At 38.8% G+C, this 18,551-nt stretch overlaps 3 protein-coding genes across 3 annotated transcripts; all 3 read right to left on the bottom strand.

Moving 5' to 3' along the window:
• Nucleotides 1-5,551: 5,551 nt before the first annotated feature.
• Nucleotides 5,552-11,900, bottom strand: LOC148944727 (uncharacterized). The gene is made up of 3 exons (XM_089099667.1): nt 11,803-11,900; nt 9,207-9,314; nt 5,552-5,771 (listed from the first exon to the last, which is right to left on the bottom strand). Exons 1-3 carry the CDS (start codon nt 11,881-11,883, stop codon nt 5,673-5,675), a joined length of 288 nt encoding a protein of 95 aa, XP_088955793.1. The 5' UTR covers nt 11,884-11,900; the 3' UTR covers nt 5,552-5,672.
• Nucleotides 11,901-14,769: 2,869 nt separating this feature from the next.
• LOC148944728 (uncharacterized) lies at nt 14,770-15,126 on the bottom strand. Its single transcript, XM_089100009.1, has one exon. The coding sequence runs from the start codon at nt 15,124-15,126 to the stop codon at nt 14,770-14,772; it is 357 nt and encodes a 118-aa protein (XP_088956135.1).
• A 180-nt stretch (nt 15,127-15,306) lies between these two features.
• On the bottom strand, nt 15,307-15,693 carry LOC148944729 (uncharacterized). The gene has a single exon (XM_089100010.1). It carries the CDS (start codon nt 15,691-15,693, stop codon nt 15,307-15,309), a length of 387 nt encoding a protein of 128 aa, XP_088956136.1.
• Between the last annotated feature and the right edge of the window lie 2,858 nt (nt 15,694-18,551).

Genomic DNA, 18,551 nt, shown 5'->3' on the forward strand with positions numbered 1-18,551 from the left:
GTAAATGCAATAGGATCTTTAAAACTTAGGCATTCATCTACCATCACACCAAGATACTTTACAATACTTGTCCGTTTTATACTTCCATTTTCTAACTCAATTTCTTCAGCCCATGGATAGTAATTTGTACTTATGCCATATAACATGAACATTGTTTCTCTTCTGATTAACAAGCAGTTTGTTCACTCGCATCCACCTCTCGATTATCACCATTCCTTGTTTCGTGCCATTTTTCAAATCCGCTTCTGTTTTAGCAGCCATTGTAAACTGAATATCATTAGTAAAACTTGGAAGTATTGATCGCACTGGGCCATCATTGTACCTTGGAGTTGACAGCTGTTTTAGGCATCCATTTAGATCATTAATGTATACAAGAAATAATAGGGAACCCAACACAGACCCCTGTGGCACAGCGCAATTTACTACCATCTCTTCTGACAGGACTGTGCCCAACCGTACTCTGCGTTCTACCTTTCAAGAAATGAAGCAATCAATTTTAGACTTTTAAAACTAATTCCAGCATTTTCAAGCTTAGCCAAGAAACAAACCTTATGATCAACATAGTCAAAAGCCTTCTTAATATCTAGAAAAATTTAAGCCACCTTTAAACCTGAATCTAAGCAATCGTTAACAAATGTAGTAAAAAAAAAGAAAAAAGCATGCTCTGTAGACATATTTTTTCTAAAACCAAATTGACTAGTGTGAAACAAACATCTTTTGTTCAAAATAATCTCTCCGTCGTCTATAAATCAATGTCTCAAAAATACGAGAAATCACTGGAAGTAGAGATATTGGACGGTAGCTGTTAATATCTTCCTTATCACCTTTATACAGAGAAATAGCCAACGCACTTTTCAAGCAATTAGGGTTAACTCCAAATTCAAAACTTTGATTAAAAAGGTGCAACAGATGACTAGATATAATTGGGTAAATTTTTTGAACTATTTGAAAGGTTATAAAATCCATTCCAGCTGCCGATTTTTTCATACTTTTTATAATGTACTCAAATTCACGCGATCTCACTGGTTGAAGATAAATGACTGTATCACTTGCTTCGGGAAGAAAATTCTGGTATGTACCATCACCATTTATGCACCCCACAGCTGTCGATATCTTTAGCCCTACTTTTTAAAAGTGGGTACACAAGTTATTAGCTACACCCCTAGCCGACTTCCACGGCAAATTACTAGGAATTATCGGTTCACTATTTGGGCTTATTACCGACTTAGCAACATCAGTTGCCAAGTTTTAGCCGGGCTTTCTTCATAATTTTTAAATTTCTTTGCATAGTAATCCATTTTTGCTTTTTCTAAAAGACTTTAAATTTCTATTAAATTCTTTATAATGTTCTTTATCAGATGCTGAACCTTGAGTCGCGCACCTTCTATACATCATTTGCCTTTTTTCCATCGAGGCTAGTAATCCTTTTGTAATCCATGGTTTAATTGGCAACTTATATCTTTCCTTTGTCGCTTTAAACTCCAAACACTTGAAATAGTAATTTTTTTTTTCATACCATTTACCAAATTTGGTATCAATACCTCTACTATCCTGAAGAAACTCAAAATCTGCACTTTTAAGCTTCCGCTTAAACTTCAAAAGCACATTTCCATCTACAAAAGACACCTTTGACACACTTTTCTTCTTGGGCTTTGGACAAATTATTCCAGGTACAGATATTGCAACCCCGAAATGGTAAGATATACTATTAATAACTACTGTGGGGTACGAATAATTAAATACAAAAATATTATCAATTATAGATTCTGAGGTTTCTGTCACTTTTGTGCCTATGTTAATTGCAGAATAAAAATCAAAACTTAACATTGTGTTAACAAAATTTCTTACCTTAATTCTTCTATCAACCATATTTAAATCAGTATTAAAATACTCACAAATAGAACTTGCAACTTTCCCAAAAATTCATCAATCAGTTCGATAAAGTCCTCAACATTACCTGAAGGTGGTCTATAAATTACTATTACCATTATTATTTGCATTACTCAAAATTATTCCTTCTACTGGTACCATAAAAATACAAAATATTTTCTATAATTAAGGCTATAGGTTTCAAAGCGTCGTAGTATCTACCCTAGTCTTCGATCAACTACATGTAGCAGTGATAGTAACTGAAAAGCGAAAATTCCACTTTGCTTAGAAGCTCGAGCCCTCGGCCATTATGAGTTGTTTTTTGCTTTTGTATGTATCCCTTGGGGTTGGGTGGGGGGAGGGGCACCGTTTATCCTTCCGTCGAGAGTGAACAACTGCTCTATTTGTCCGAGTATCACTTGAATGCATAAGAATAAAAACTATCAGACGTTCAAGAGACGCCCTTTGAGGAATACTAACTGCACTTTAGTTCCTTAAAAATATGACTAAGGTTTTGTATCTAGTTCTAGTCTTGTCGAAAACAATAAGAATTCCAAATAGGGATAGGTCCTTTTATTAGACAGTGAAACGAAAATATAAAACAAAGACTAAATATTTCGATGACACAGTCGGTCATCATCATCAGTAGAGTTACTAACTTATCAAAATTAAAACAAACTGCTTTTATACTGAACAAAATAATCACTTCCGGGTCAAAGCAAGTTACCGGTCCATTGACTTAAAATTTCACTAACTGTTCTTGAATTTTTTAATACTGCTTTGAGTAAAGGTGGTACAAGTTTCTTCGAAATTGCAGGTCAAAGCAGGTTTTTGCTCGTTTGGTGATGCAAATCTCTGATCCGCTGACACCAATCTGCGTCTGCAAGAAGAAACGGCTCATAACTTAGCTTTCATGTTGCCAGTTTTAGGTACTTCATTTTGTTCAGAAGTTTTCTGTTGATCAATAGCGCCAACTCTAGTCGCTGACATTTCTGGATTCAAGAAGAATTCTGAGGTTTTAAATGAGTGACTAGATAACCATGGAGGAGACTGGCTTATTTCAGGCACCCATCCGGCATCCCTTCAAAGTAAGAATAGTCCTATCCACAGCTAGAAACGTTCCTTCGTCAGTTGGCTGTTGGAGAAAATCTGGCCCCAGGTCAGACTACCCCCTCAAAAGCCAACCAGGCAGTCGTCCATGACCGGCTAAGATTTCAGACGGCCATTAAGAGTTTTATTTAAAATCTTAGCCATTCAGATCGCCAGGGCTTTAGGATTGTAGTTGTCACACTCAATCTTCTATTCTTTGCTAAGAGGAACAGTAGTGGTTTTCAGCAGGATTTTAGAAAATAGCCAGCGTCCCACATTATGATATCTTTGTGGTAAAACGCGATAGTTTTTCTGGGCAAAATTGTATTGACCCTGGTTTTGACTTTGATAATATGGCCTCATAAATTTTATTTTCACTCATTTGTTCTTTTATTGGAAGAGGATTCAGAAGAACTGAATAGTTCTAATAGAGGATTCAGAAGAACTAATAGAAAAGAAATAAGAGAGCTCGGTTCTAACCTGTTGGTACAAACTGAAAACGAGCTAAAATTAACATGAGTAGAGCTGACAAGCCTCATGCCTTCTCAAGACCAGAACATAATTTTCGCTTTACTGATAACAAAATAAATTTTTTAATGTTTTCACTTTTTACTTTAATAAATAAAAAACTATTAAAACTTTAAGAAATAAATATCAGTATATGTAAATTAAACTGATAGTCCACGGTAATTTGTTTTTCTTTTTTTTCAGTAAAGTGCAAATTATGTCCTAGTCTATACCTGTCTGGTTCTATATCTCTAATTATTGCCCCATGTTTTACTTTTATTTTGGTCTGAGTAAATCAATTATGCATTGAAGTTGACCCCTTGATTTAGTTACTCATAGAACCAGGGCCGGATTTCAAGTTTTGACCCTTCCAGACCCAAGCGTTTTCGCCGCTGCTTTTGCGAGTTTTTCGGGGAAATCCCCGAAAATTCGGGGACAGTGGAAGAACTGAACAGAACGCAATTGATGAGCCAAAAGTAATGAAAGAGAGAGGTGATATTGAACCACAGTATAAATATGTTACCGTGAATGTTCGCAAATTGGTGAATGTCGACATTCACCGGTGAATGTCCGAAGTACCTTTTTTTTATTCCTTGGATTTAGTCAGCGTTGCCAGCATGGGCGTAGGAAGGGGGGGGGCAGCTGTCCCCCTAGACCTTCAAATTTACATTAGATATGGCTGAAAAAGCAGATGGTTTGGTAAAAGCAGTTGATAAAACTCCATCACACTATCGACTGCCCCCCCCCCTAGACAATATGCTGCCTAATCCTGCCTACGCCCATGATGGCCAGTCAACTTTTTATATTAAATGCAAGGTTTGACGATGACAGGTTAGTTCAAAATGGATTTGGTTTGGTTATGTGAGGTTGGCTTAATTTAGGTCTTTAACCCGTTTCTGATATTTAGAACCAAATTTAACCTAACCTAACTCTTAACTTTTACCATCATAGCTTGCATAAGACTGAAAAAGCTGACTCACAAAGCTAATTGAATCCAAGCAGAGAAAGAGGAATTTCGAACATTCAACGATGAATTTCGACATTAACCAGATTTTGGACATGCCCGGTAGCAAATACATACGTACAGTAGCGAAGTCCTATATTCTCCATTGGAGATTTTTGAAACACATCTAACATCACACGAGCTAAACCATTCTTCATGATCCCAACTTCGCGCACGCGCAATGACAAAAGTTTTGCGCATCGCGACGAGAAACTATTGCTCTGACGGTCTGGGAACTTCCCAAACAGCGCGCTATGAATGTATCATGTTTGGAGAAACTTTTCGTTACTGTTTGCACATATATATATATTTATTCTGAGTACTGAACTCTCAGCTGCCGTTTTTGGGAGACACCTGACAGTTTACAAGCGGCTACGGAATTTCTTCGTTGTTTTAAAATCACTTTTCTGTGAATAGGCAGCGCAGCAGCAAAGTGCATCTAGCACTTTGACGATCAATCAAGTCATTCCAGTTATTTCACTCATTGATAATTTATTGCGCCCCTATGGCCGGACCTATTGGTAAATCTGGGCCTTGCAAATGTTAAGTATGCAATAGACAAATTCTCAGATTCGGATATTGAACAATTATTGTAGAATTCAACCTAAAATTACTAATATTATGAAAAAAATGAACAATCACCAGATTTTAGCAGTAAAATTCCGTTTTTTACAATTTGCCTGTAACTGAAAATGTGATTTAAACATTTGTTTTACTCTGGAGCTTTATGAGTATATGTCCGTATAAGAAAAGATGCCGATACAAAAAGATCGCAAGGAAGAATAAAAAAGGGTTAACTTTTTTAATTTAGTTGTTTTTTCTGTTGATAAAATAATTTAAATTTATTAATAATTTAATTTAGTTCTTCTGGCTTCCGGGGGCGAGGCCAGGATATTCTGATATTTATAATATACATTTTTGTCACATTTGTAATTGAAATTTTTTCCGTTGTTTTACATTTTATTCCATTTTAATCAAAAACGGAACCAGTATGGTCTAAGATATTGTTTATTCTTGCTTTTATCTAAAAATATGATTATAGTGTGGCTTTGACATTATTCAGCCGATTAAAAGGCAATTAAATAGAGATTAATATTTATTTTAAAAACATTTTTTAACAGTACAAAAAACCGGATACACAATTGCTGCATATATGCACTCTTCTTAGCAACACCAATGTGCAAAAATGAGGTAGGAATTGAAATTATGATGACTCAGCATCTTTTCCTTCATCCTCTTCAGCTGACTCAGCCTTCTTCTTTGAAGGTGGTCGGCCTCGTCCTCGACCTGTGCCAGGGGCAGCCTGAAAAATTCAATTTTCTGCTTTAAACGAGAGGGCAAAAAGATACACTATCGAGCAATATGATTATTATGCAATACTCTTGATAATATTTGAGTTCCTCGTTGATCAGTATTAAAGCTTTTATTATTCCTCACTTATATTAGTCTTTTCTTTCCGTCTCTTAATACTATTAGAAAAATGTAAAAGACATTAACAATAAGAATCAGTGTTAAAGGTAACTTGTCATACAAAGTTGAAGTAGAAAACTATAATATATAATAAGCTTTGCCTAGCGTCTTTCGAAGTATCCATAAGTAGTTATTAGTACTAGCACTTTCACAATCCCTGAAATTTTCAAGATTTCCTGAATTTCCCTGGGTAAAATAGATTCTTCAAAATCTATCCCGAAAATTAACGATCCATTTTTAGTTTCAACGTTCTTATATTCACAAACGCTAATTTTCGGGGGTATATTAGAGAAACAAATTTTCTTCAAAAAAAATTTGGAGAAGCTCCGAAAATGAAAGTGGAAAGGGTGGAAAGACAGGTTTAAATTGCCAATCCATAAGGTAGATGTTTCCTAATAGAGGCATTCCTTATATCAATGTACCTAAGTCCCAAAAATAGGGACTTTAAATTCACCTGAATGGGATAAAGTCACCGCTTCAGCACCGTTCCGGGACAAGTGGAGAGTCTTCGTCGACGCCCTCTGCACCACTAATGGTTCTGGAGGAACTAAGGTGTAAGGCTAACGTCCCATGAAAAATAAAAATTTATGGGAAAGCATCTTTCTGCGTCTGAACACACTTGGGCTTTAACAACTTAAATACTTGCAAACTATCAACAGGTGAAATGACATTATTTTTATTCAATTCCGAAAAAGCGTTATACCAGCTTTGCCTCTCACTGAGACTATCTGTCTTGACTTTACTCCAATCAGTCATGGTTCTCACGTCTTTCATCACTTCCAACAAGGTATGAAATTCGACCTATAATGGACTATTTTCATAATATGGCTTACGTTGAGTTCTTCTTTTATAGTTTGAATTCCCAGTTTCTCTTTATTCCTCTAAATTGGGCTCTTCTTTTATAGTTTGAGTTTCTGGCTCCTCTGTTAGATTTCTTGTTTGTTTAAATAAATAAGCATCACCTTCCCCTAATCAAATCAGAAAAGACTAAATTTTTAACTCTGATACTAGACGAGGCAAATAATTTTAATTTGACTGGAATAACATTGATATTTAAAGAATCGCCCTTCACTAAAGAGGTATATCTAGAAGATTATCTTATGCAGGGATTTTGATACTGATAAACTATAGATCTAGCTTTAAATTTGGATTATATGATAATACTGAGGGGATACTCTCCACTGATTTTTTTTTTTCTGTTTGATTTCTTTTGTTATCTCCTTTTTCTGTTCTTTGTTTACACATTTTTGCGTTATTTAGCGTGGCTTTCTATTGATTTAAGTATAAAGAATTTCCGCTGTCAGTTGGCTAGTCTTATACATTTTGTTACTGTATTTTGTTAATAATTAATTATTATTTTAGTAATAACTATTAATGAAATATAGCTATAACGAAATAACAATACAAGCCAACAGAGAGCAGATCTCAAAGTGTCGCTTCATAGACAAACCAATAGATTACAATCAATGGATAATGAAATGTAGTAACTCAGTGTTATATCCTTGGACCTTAGTTCCTCCTGTGCCGCCAAAGGCAACTGGAACATCCATAAGAGTTACCAGTCATCCTTCCATGTGCTGCTGTCCAGCCGTCTTCCCACTGGGGTTTGACTATGGTGTGGATGTGTTTCAGATCCTCTATTTACTAACTGAACATCCATAAGAGCTGCCAGTCATCCTACAGATTTGCTGCTATCCAGCCGTCTTCCCACTGGGTTTTGACTATCGTGTGGATGTGTTTCAGATCCTCGATGTGCTGCTGTCTAGACGCCTTCCCACTAGGATTTGACTATCGTGTGTACGTGTTTCAGATCCTCTGTTTACTAACTAAACATCCAAAAGAGCTGTCAGTCATCCTTCAGATGTGCTGTTGTCCAGAATTCTTCCCACTGGGATTTGACTATCGTATGGATGTATTTCATATCCTCTATTTACTAACTTATCATCCATAAGAGCTGCCAGTCATCCTTGACATGTGCTGCTGTCCAGCCGTCTTCCCACTGAGGTTTGACTGTCATGTGGATGTGTTTCAGATCCTCTATTTACTAACTAAATATCCATAAGAACTGCCGGTCATCCTTCAGATGTGCTGCTGTCCAGCCGTCTTCCTACTGGGGTTTGACTATCCTGTGGATGTGTTTCAGATCCTCTATTTACTAAATAAGCATCCATAAAAGCTGCCAGTCATCCTCTATATGTGTTGCTGTCCAGCCGTCTTCCCACTGGTGTTTGACTATCGTGTGGATGTGTTTCAGATCCTCTATTTACTAACTAAAAATCCCTAAGAGCCGCCAGTCACCCTTCATATATCCTCCTGTCCAGAGCTCTTCCAACTGCGCTTTGACTATCGTGTGGATGTGTTTCAGATCCTCTATTTAATAAAAAAACATTCATCGTAGCTGCTCGTAATCGGTCAGATGTGCCGTTGTCCAGCCATCTTTTCTCTGGTCTTTGAGTGTCGTGTGGATGTGTTTCAGATCTCAATTTACTAGCTAAACATCCAGAAGAGCTGCCAGTCATCCATCAGATTTTCTGCTGTCCAGCCGTCTTCCCACTGGGGTTTGACCATCGTATGGATGTTCTTCAGATCCTCTGTTTACTAACTAAACATCCATAAGAGCAGCCAGTAATCCTTCAGATGTGCTGTTGTCCAGACGTCTTTTCACTGGGGTTTAACTATCCCGTGGATGAGTTTCAGATCCCCTGTTTACTAACTAAACATCCAAAAGAGCTGCCGGTCATCCTTCAGATGAGCTGCTCTCCAGAATTCTTCCCACTGGGGTTTGACTATCGTGTGGATGTGTTTCAGATCCTCTGTTTACTAAATAAACATCCATAAGAGCTTCTAGTCATCCTTCAAATGTACCGCTGTCCAGCCGTCTTCTCGCTGTGCTGCTCTCTGTGCCTACCCTTCAACCCCTGAAAAAATTCCTGTACATGCGCCTGTACCAACCCTTCAGCCCATCCCATTAAAACAAATGCCTGCATACGTGCCTTCACCAGCCCTTCAACCTTCAGAAATAAATTCCGGTATACGGACCTGTACCAACCCTTCAACCTTCAGAAATAAATTCCTGCATGCGTCCCTGTGCCAACCCCACAACCCCTGGATCCGATGTACGCACTGAGGCAACTTTAAAAAAAAGTATTATAAACACGTTAACGCTTCACTACAGACTGAATTCATACATTATTATTTGGTTAAAAGGACTTTAGCAAAACTCTCTAAAAACAAAAAAGGATAAGTGTATAAAAAAGTTAAACTTCACCTTGGGCTTTGCGGCTGCTTTCTTTTTCCCAGAGCCCTTTGGGTGACCTCTACCTCTTTTAGCGGGTGCTTCCTCTTCATCTGCATCTTCTGACTTTCTTTTCTGCACCTAAAAAAAAAAGAAATAAATATAGAAAATTGAAAACAGTTTAAAGAGCAAAAAAAGAAACGTTTATTCCTAAGACTGTCAAATTGTACTATAGAAAGTAGAAAGGGAACCTGAAGAACTCCTTAGAAGCTGCTTCAAATTATACTTAGTCTAAACAATACCTAAATATTACTATTACTAGTAAATATTACTGGGTACATTGCTAAAGACGACAAATTGAGCTATTGAGTTTTGTTGGGTCATATTTTCATGTTCGGAGGGGTATAACTACAAACAAAGCACCACAAAATAGACAAAACTAATTGAAAATACAAAGTATTATATGAAAAACCGCGAGATTGTCAAGATTATAGAGGGGTGCCATGGCAAAGCCCTCAACCTCTATGTACGTGCCTGTTTTAGTGTTATTTCTCTGTAATTGGCTGTCACTACTTTTTTGTTCGACTCTTTATTACTGTCACTTTTATGAGTAAAATATGAGCAAATTTGACACTGCGTTTTCGTATCTGGTTATAGACAGACGTATTCATTTATTATCGAAATCAGACAACATGTGTTAAACATTTGCTAGGCTGTTTCAAGCAGGCAACACCGGTTATTCACATCTACCTCTCTATTTCTTGGGAGAATCCACTATTCTCGTTAGATGCCTAGTGGCAGCATTGCCAACACGCTTCAACAGAGCAGTTTTTGGTATTTATATATAGTTTGTCCCGATAATCTTTTTTTGGGGGGAGGGGGTTTCCTATTTGAGTTTGATCATGAATATAAAAATTAATTTCCCGAGAATTAATTATTTGTCCGATGTTAGCGCTTCAAAAATAATGACTGTATTAAAATCACTAAAGATCATAAATAGAATAATGAAGTTTGGAGAGGTAAACTAACATATTTTGGAGGGGTTGCGAGAAGAAGCCTTGAAGAAGGGTCTTCAAGAAGACCCCTGTGGACTTTGTGTAGCGGTCTCAAATAAGTTTTTTTTTTTCCTGCATTTTTCGGACCGGTTTACGCGTCTGAGAAGTATTTCAGGAAGTATTTTCAATCCGACCGCCCCCCCCCCCCGGGATACGGTCCCGTGTTCGTGCCATTGGCCCTAACCTGAGATCGCCTACTCTACTAACAAAAAAAAAAAAAGTCAAACCTTGCACGATTCGATTCAACGATGTGCAACATGATGAGACCCGTAAAAACATAATTATATAACCGTTTGTCTTAAGGAGCACCGGAAAGGCAATGGAAGACCACTGAACCAAATGGAGAAGAAAAACTCTCCTGAACTTAGATTATGCTTATGATTTAAGCAACCTAGGTGAAAGTGTGAGCAAAATGAATGAACTTCTAGAGGTTTTGCAAGTTCAGGGTGCTAGAATAGGTTTAAAAATAAATGTTAAGAAAACTAAGTCACTAAGGCTAGGAATAAGTGAAGATGAAAAGGTGACGTTGGGTAAAGAAAAGATTGATCATACGGGCAGCTTCACTTACCTTGGTTGTATTTTCAGTAAAGACGGTGGGAGCAGTGAAGATGTTAAAAGTAGAATAGCCAAGGCTCGGGGTGTTTTTTCACAGTTTAAAAAAAGTTTTGAAGAATAGAACGATAAGTCTACAAACCAAGATTAGAATATTAGAAGCTACAATGATGACAGTGGTCAAATAGGACTCTGAAGCTTGGGCGGTCCGAAAAGCGGATGAAGATTTGCCAGATGTTTTCAGGAGAAATTGCCTAGGGATTGTACTGGGTACTCGGCTGACTGACCATATTTCAAACAATAGGCTGAACAAAAAGTGTGGTTCAATTCCGCTTTCTAGGGCTATAATGAGAGAAAGGTTGAGATGGCTAGGGCACGTTCTGTGGATGAAGGATGACAGATTGCCAAAGATTGTCCTTTTTGGCCAACTGTCTAGGGCTGAACTGAAAGCAGGTCGTTCGCGGTTGGGATGGGAGGATGTCATAAAGAAAGATTTAAAGGAAATGGGAACTTCCTGGGAGGGTGTAAAGAGGGAAGCTTTGAATAGATTGGACTGGAGCTATTAGTAGTAGTAAATTGACAACTAATCATACATAATTGAAATGATTTAAGTTTAACCATTTTACTCCACTTGTATTGTTTATTGGGTCAGAAATAAAAAAAATGTTTATTTAAGTTTTAAACAATGATCATTTAACAAATTATTCTTGAACGATCATGATTGGAAATAGACGCAACATATATATACAAGACGTTAGGGTAGAAAATAGTTCCCCTGGAAACAACTTGAGGTAGGCACGCATGCGGGGGGTCCAAGCCCCTCCCGAAAACTTAATTTTTTTCCAAATTTTTGGGCAGGTCTACTTCCCATCACCCTTTTTTGTGTTTGCCCCCCCCCCACCAAAAAGAATAGACGTCCCTGCGGACGCGCCGGGGCTAACGTACGCGTGGTACAATGATTATCCTTGTATAAGGTATGGTGTATTTGTACTGGCATAATGTATAATTTGCAAAAGGCTTACTGTTTCTTCTGCCGCAGGTGCATCTTCTTTTTCAGCAGCTGGACGACCACGTCCTCTTTTCTTTGTGTCAATTTCAGACATTTTGGCTATTTGACTGTCTGTAAAAAGGGAAATGTCAAACAAATAAGCTCAATGTTAGCCAAAAGTAAATTTAGCTGTTATTTATGTTCGATTGACCAATTCAGTTATTACCTTATAATTTAATTGAACATAATGCTCTTAAATTTTACAATGCGATTTAATTTTAATATTTTTATTATATTCCATAAAATCATATTATAACCATATTATATTATTTAGCATCAATATAAAATGATTCATCATTTATTATATTACACAGTATAATGAACATAAATTTACAATTGATCAATAAAGCGTTTACTTTTTTATTAATTAAAAACACTTTTTCAACAAAATAAGTTTTTCAAAGAAAAGTAAAGAATTCCATTAAACAAAAAATGATCAAAAATAAAATCAAATAATCTACCAAGCGTGAAACTACCAGAAATCAGCATCGATAAATCAATGAAACCCCTCCTATGCCTTTCCAAGGCCAGAACATAATTTGCACTTTACTGAAAAAAAAACATAAATGTTTTTACTTTTATAACTTTAATAAATCAAATAATATTAACCTTTTGATTACTAAATATCAGAATATGTATATTAAACTGACAATGCACATTCATTTGTATTAAGTGCAAATTATGTTCTGGCCTTGGGAAGGCATAGTGGTTTTGAGCCCAACTTATGTTAATTTCTGTCATCCTCTGGTTGTCATCCTCTAAGACCTAATTTCCGGAACTTTCAACTACGTTAAACAAAATGGCTATCTCAAAATTTTGATTGGATGTGTCTGGGGAAATATTGGGCATGAGAGGGGCGTTAGTCGCTCTCCAATCACTTTCAACTATTAAAAAAGGCACTATCCCTTTCAATTTCCAATCAAATGAGCCCTTTTGAAGTTTCTACGACAACGCTTTCAATAAAAACCTTATATGCCCCAGGGCATAACTTAGAGCCCTTGCCCTGAGGGCTGAGGGGGGTGGCATCCTCAAAGACCTAATTTCCAGAACTTTCTGCAACGTTGAACAAAATGGCTATCTCAAAATTTTGATTGGATGTGTTCGGAGGAATGGTGGGCTAGAGAGGGGGGTTAGTTGCCCTCCAATCACTTTCGACTATTAAAAAGGGTAATTTCAATTTCCAATCAAATGAGCGCTTTTTGATATTTCTACAACAACTTTCTATATAAACCTTTTATGTCCCCAGGGCATAACTTACAACCCTTGCACTGAGGGCTGTAGGGGAGAGGTTGTCATCCTAAAAGACCTAATTTCCAAAACTTTCAACTGCGTTGAATAAAATGGCTATCTAAAAATTTTAATTGGATGTGTTTGGGGAAAAGGTGGGCGTGAGAGGCGGGTTAGTTGTCATCAAATCACTTTCGACTATTAAAAAGGGCACTAGCCCTTTGAATTTCCAATCGAATCAGCCCTTTTTCAAGTTTCTACGACAAAGATTTCAATAAAAACCTTATATACCCCCAGAGCATAACTTATAACCCTTGCCCTGAAGACTGTGGGGGGAGTGTTCTAATCAAAGGTATACTTTCGTGAACATTAAACTGCGTTGAACAAAATGGCTATCTCAAAATTTTAATTGGATGTTTTTCGGGAAATGGTGGGCGTGGAAGGGGTGTTAGGTGCCTTCTAATCGCTTTCGACTATTAAAAAGAGTACTATCCATTTCGATTTCCAATAAAATGAGCCCCTTTTGAAGTTTTTACGACAATTCTATCTATAAAAACCTTATATGCCCCAGGGCATAACTTACAACATTTGCCCTGGGGGCTCTGGGGGGTTTGTCATCCTTAAATACATAATTTCCAGAACTTTCAACTACGTTGAATAAAATGTCTATCTCTAAACTTTGATTGAATGTTTTTGCGGAAATGGTGGGCGTGAGAGGGGGGTTAATTACTCTCCACTCACTTTTGACTATTAAAAAGGGCAATTTCAATTTCCAATCAAATGAGCCCTTTTTAAAATTTCTACAACAACTTTCTATATAAACCTTATAAGCCCCCAGGGTATAACTTACAACCCTGACCCTGAGGGCTGTGGGGGGGAGGGGTTGTCATCCTTAAATACCTAATTTCCAAAATTTTTAACTGCGTTGAATAAAATGGCTATCTAAAAATTTTGATCGGATGTTTTTGGGGAAAAGGTGGGCATGAGAGGTGGGTTAGTTGCCTTCAAATAACTTTCGACTATTAAAAAAGGCACTAGCCCTTTGAATCTTCAATCGAATGAGCCCTTTTTCAAGTTTCTGAGACAAAGATTTCAGTAAAAACTTATATGCCCCCAGGGCATAACTTATAACCCTTGCCCTGAAGACTGTGGGGGGAGTGTTCTAATCAGAGTTATAATTTCCTGAACTTTAAACTGCGTGGAACAAAATATCTATCTCAAAATGTTGATTGGATGTTTTTGGGGAAATGGTGGGCGTGGAATGGGTGTTATTTGCCTTCCAATCACTTTCAACTATTAAAAAGGGCACTAGCCATTTCAATTTTCAATCGAATGAGCCCTTCTTGAAGTTTCTACGACAACTCGACTTGACTTACTTGACTTAATGCTCCTGCTGGTGGTCCAGCGTAGAGAGACACGTGACTCTTCGCCTCCATTTGGAACGGTCTTGTGCAAGCGTGACTGCTTCTTGTATATCAGTGCCGATCATTGAGAGGTACTGGGTGAGGCTGTCCCTACATCTGAACCGGGGCCTTCCGCGGGACCACTTCCAGCCATGCGCAGGGGGATCAAAATTGAAGAGAGTGCTGGCGGGTTTTTCTGCTGGCATGCGGACCAAATGGCCGAACCACCGTAGGGTTCGTGCAGTGACCTGACGAGAGTTGGGGGTCTGATCTGTTAGTGCCAGCAATCGGGTGTTCGAGACGAAGTCGTCCTATCTGATCCCTTCAATACGTCTCAAGAACTTTGTTTGGGCCAAGTCTATGGCATCGCGAGCAGAAGCAGCAGCCGGCCAGGTCTCAGCACCGTAGAGAAGGACTTGGGTTACGGTGGTGTTGTAGATCTGCATTTTTGTTTTTCGGCTGATGTTGGGCTTTGACCACACTGAACGGCATAGTCGTGCCATAATTGATGCGGCTTTTCCGATGCGCGACTGAACTTCAGTTTCGACTGAGCCGTTTTCCGTGATGACAGATACAAGGTAGGGGAAAGAATTGACAACCTCGACGGTGTGCCCTGATACGTTGAATGCTGGTGAGTTGGCGGTGTTACCTGCGGAGTCAACGATCATTATTTTTATCTTCTGCCAGCTAATACTCTCCGAGCTTCGTCCGACAGTGTGCTGCGGGTTTTTTCAAGTTCAGCTGCAGAAGTGCATAACAGAGCAATATCATCAGCGAAGTTGCAATCGGCTAAAACTCTCGCCATACCTCAGTCCGAAGGGGAGCCGGCTGGTGGTTCGATCTATGACTTAATCAATCACCGCGTTGAACAGTTCAGGAGCAGCAGCACTATCTTGCCGTACACTGGTATTTATTTCGAGCAGTGAGCTTCGACGACCATTAACCTGGACGGAGCTTTTTGTACCAGTGTAGAGCGCCTTGAACAGGCGACAGTATTTGTCCGGGAGACCTGTTCGTTCTAGTATCAGCCAGAGAGACTCACGGTCGACCGAGTTGAAGGCTGCTTTAAAGTCAACAAAGGCGAGGTTTGCTGTACGCTGGAATTCACGAGCTTTCTCGATGACCTGGCGTACGGTGAAGATCTGGTCGGTCGTGGATCTGTTCGGCATGAAACCTGTTTGCTGAATCCGGCGGCACTCACGGATGAACTGGGTACTTCTATCTATCAAAGTCATGGCAAATAATTTGCCGGGAACCGACAGGAGGGTGATTCCTCTGTAGTTGGAGAAATCACTTCGACTACCTTTACGCTTCCAAAGAGGGAGGATTATCTCTTCCTTCCATTCGTTTGGAACAGTTCTGTTATCCAAACGAGGGAAAACAGCATGCGCAGATATAGTAGCATCGGCGGTCCTGTAAATTTTAGCAGCTCCATCGTGATCCCACAGGTTCCTGGTGCGGTGTTGTTTTCCATCCTGCTCGGAGCATTCTTTATCTCTTTTACAGAGGGACGCTCAGACTCTGGGGGATTTTCCCTTTTTGTTTGCTCAGTCGATGCGACTAGGTCGGGATCGACGTCAACTCTGTCGGCGTTCAGCAGCCTTGTTAAATGCTCCTTCCATCGATCAAGCTGCGCGGTTTCATCTTCGAGCATTACGCCGGAGGTGGATTCAACTGCTCCTATCTTTGGAGGTTTCTCCTCGCTGAGGTCTCTGACATGCTTGAAGAGCAAAATGGTATAAATTTTTCGTTCTGAATCTTCTAACCCATCAGCTTTTTTGTCAGCAAATTACTGCATGTCTCGATGGATAAGTTCGTTCCTGACACCGTTTAACCGTTTCTAGGAGGGAATATATCCGGCCAGCTGCGCTCTCCTGCGTTACTCAATAATTTACAAAGCCTCTTTCGATAGCCAGAGCTTCTTTCAGTTCATCTTTTTACCAACGGTCTCAGTGGCGACCTCTAATATATTGTATAGAATATATATATATAGAATATATTATATTCTATAATATATATAGAATATATCTAATATATTCTACGACAACACCTTCTATAAAAACCTTATACCCAAGGGCATAACTTACAACCCTTGCCCTGAAGGCTCTGGGGGGGTTGTCATCCTCAAAGACCTAACTTCTAAAACTGTCAACTACGTTGAACCAAATGGCTATCTTAAAATTTTAATTGGATGTGTTTGGGGGAAAGGTGGGCGTGAGAGGGGGGTTAGTTGCCTTCCTATCACTTTCGACTATTAAAAAGCACACTAGCCCTTTGAATTTCCAATCGAATGAACCTTTTTTGAAATTTCTACGACAACTCTTTCTATTAAAACCTTATATGCCCCCAGGACATAACTTACAACCCCTGCCCTGAGGGCCGTGGGGGAGTTTCCTCCTCAAAAATATAATTTCTATCGGGAAATCAACTACGTTGAACAAAATGGCTATCTCAAAATGTTGATTGGATGTGTTTCGGAAAATGGTGGGCGTGGAAGGGGTGTTAGTTGCCTTCCAATCACTTTCGACTATTAAAAAGTGCACAAGCCACTCCAATTTCCAATTGAATGAGCCTTTTTTGAAGATTCTACAACAACTTCTTCGATACGAAGTGCCCTGGTCTAAAGGAAGAAAAAATAAATAATACATTGCACCTACATCGTTCTTATCTGCCCCCAGGGCATAACTTAAAACCATTGCCCTGAGGGTTGTAGGGGAGTGTCCTCCTCAAAAACATATTTTCTATCAAGAAATCAACTACGCTGAACGAAATGGCTATCTCAAAATTTTGATTTGATGTGTTTGGGGAAATGGTGGGCCTGGAAGGGGTGTTAGTTGTCTTCCAATCACTTCCAATGCCTTCCAAATGTGTAACTCATTTCTTTTTTTCTGACCAAGGCACTTCGTCTAGAAGGAGTTGTAAAAACTCCGAAAGAAGTTTATTCGATTGGAAATTGAAAGTTCTAGTGCACTTTTTAAAGTTCAAAAGTGATTAAAGGGTAACCAGCCCCCCCCCCCAAGCCCTTCATCTCCCTAGACAAAGCCTATAAAAATTGTGAGATAGCAATTTGGTTCAGCATAATTAAAAGGTCCAGCAATTATGTCTTTGGGGATATCGACCCCTCACGGCCCTCAGGGCAAGGATTGTAAGTCATACGAGTTGCCCATTATGAATATATAAGGTTTTTATGGAGGGGGGGGGGGGGGTCGTAAAAACTTTGGAGGGGAGCTCATTCAATTGGAAATCAGAAGTTTTAGTGTCCTTTTTAAGAGTCAAAAGTGACCGGAATACAACTAGCCCCTCCCCAAATCCTCTTTTCCCCAAATGCATCCGATCTAAATTTTGAGATAGCCACTTTATCCAAAATTATTCAAAGATCATATAACAAGGCCTTCGGGGTTGACACACCCCCCCCCCGAGTCTGGGGGCAAGGGTTGTAAGTTATGCCCCGGAGGCATATAAGGTTTTTTTAGAGGGGATGGTCGTATAAACTTTGAAAGAGGCTCATTTGACTGGAAATTGAAAGTTTGACTTCCCTTTTAAGAGTCAAAAGTGATCATAAGGCAGGTAGCCCCCCCCTCATGCCCTCATTTCCCCAAGTGCATCCGATCGAAATGAGATAGCCATTTTCTTCAAAATAGTCCAAAGATCATAAAACAATACCTCCAGGGTTTTCACTACCTCCCAGAGCCGAGGGCCATGGGTTGTAATTTATTCCACGGGGGCATATAAGGTTTTTCATTGAACTTGAGAGTTCAGGTCCCCTTTTCAAGAGTCGAAAGTGATTGGAGGGCAAGCAGCCTTCCCCTAAAGCCCTTTAATTTTCCAAGCTCGAACAATCAAAATTTTGAGATAGTCATTTTGTTCAGCATAGTTGAACGGTCCAGTAACAGTACCTCAAAGGATATTGGGTATGTCAGTCCCCCTCAGTTATGCAATTTAACAATTGGACTTCAAAGCTCAATGTTGCTTTGAAACTAAATCAAAAGGCACTGTGTGTATACTGGTTGCCATAACAATTACTCATATCCAATAAAATAAACAAATATAAAATACAGTTATTGATCTTCACGCAGCATTTCTTTCAAAATGT

This window comes from Artemia sp. Qi Xiang Cuo, chromosome 14, assembly GCF_049724085.1.
Source record: "Artemia sp. Qi Xiang Cuo chromosome 14, ASM4972408v1, whole genome shotgun sequence".
In the NCBI taxonomy this organism is placed as follows: Eukaryota; Metazoa; Arthropoda; class Branchiopoda; order Anostraca; family Artemiidae; genus Artemia; species Artemia sp. Qi Xiang Cuo.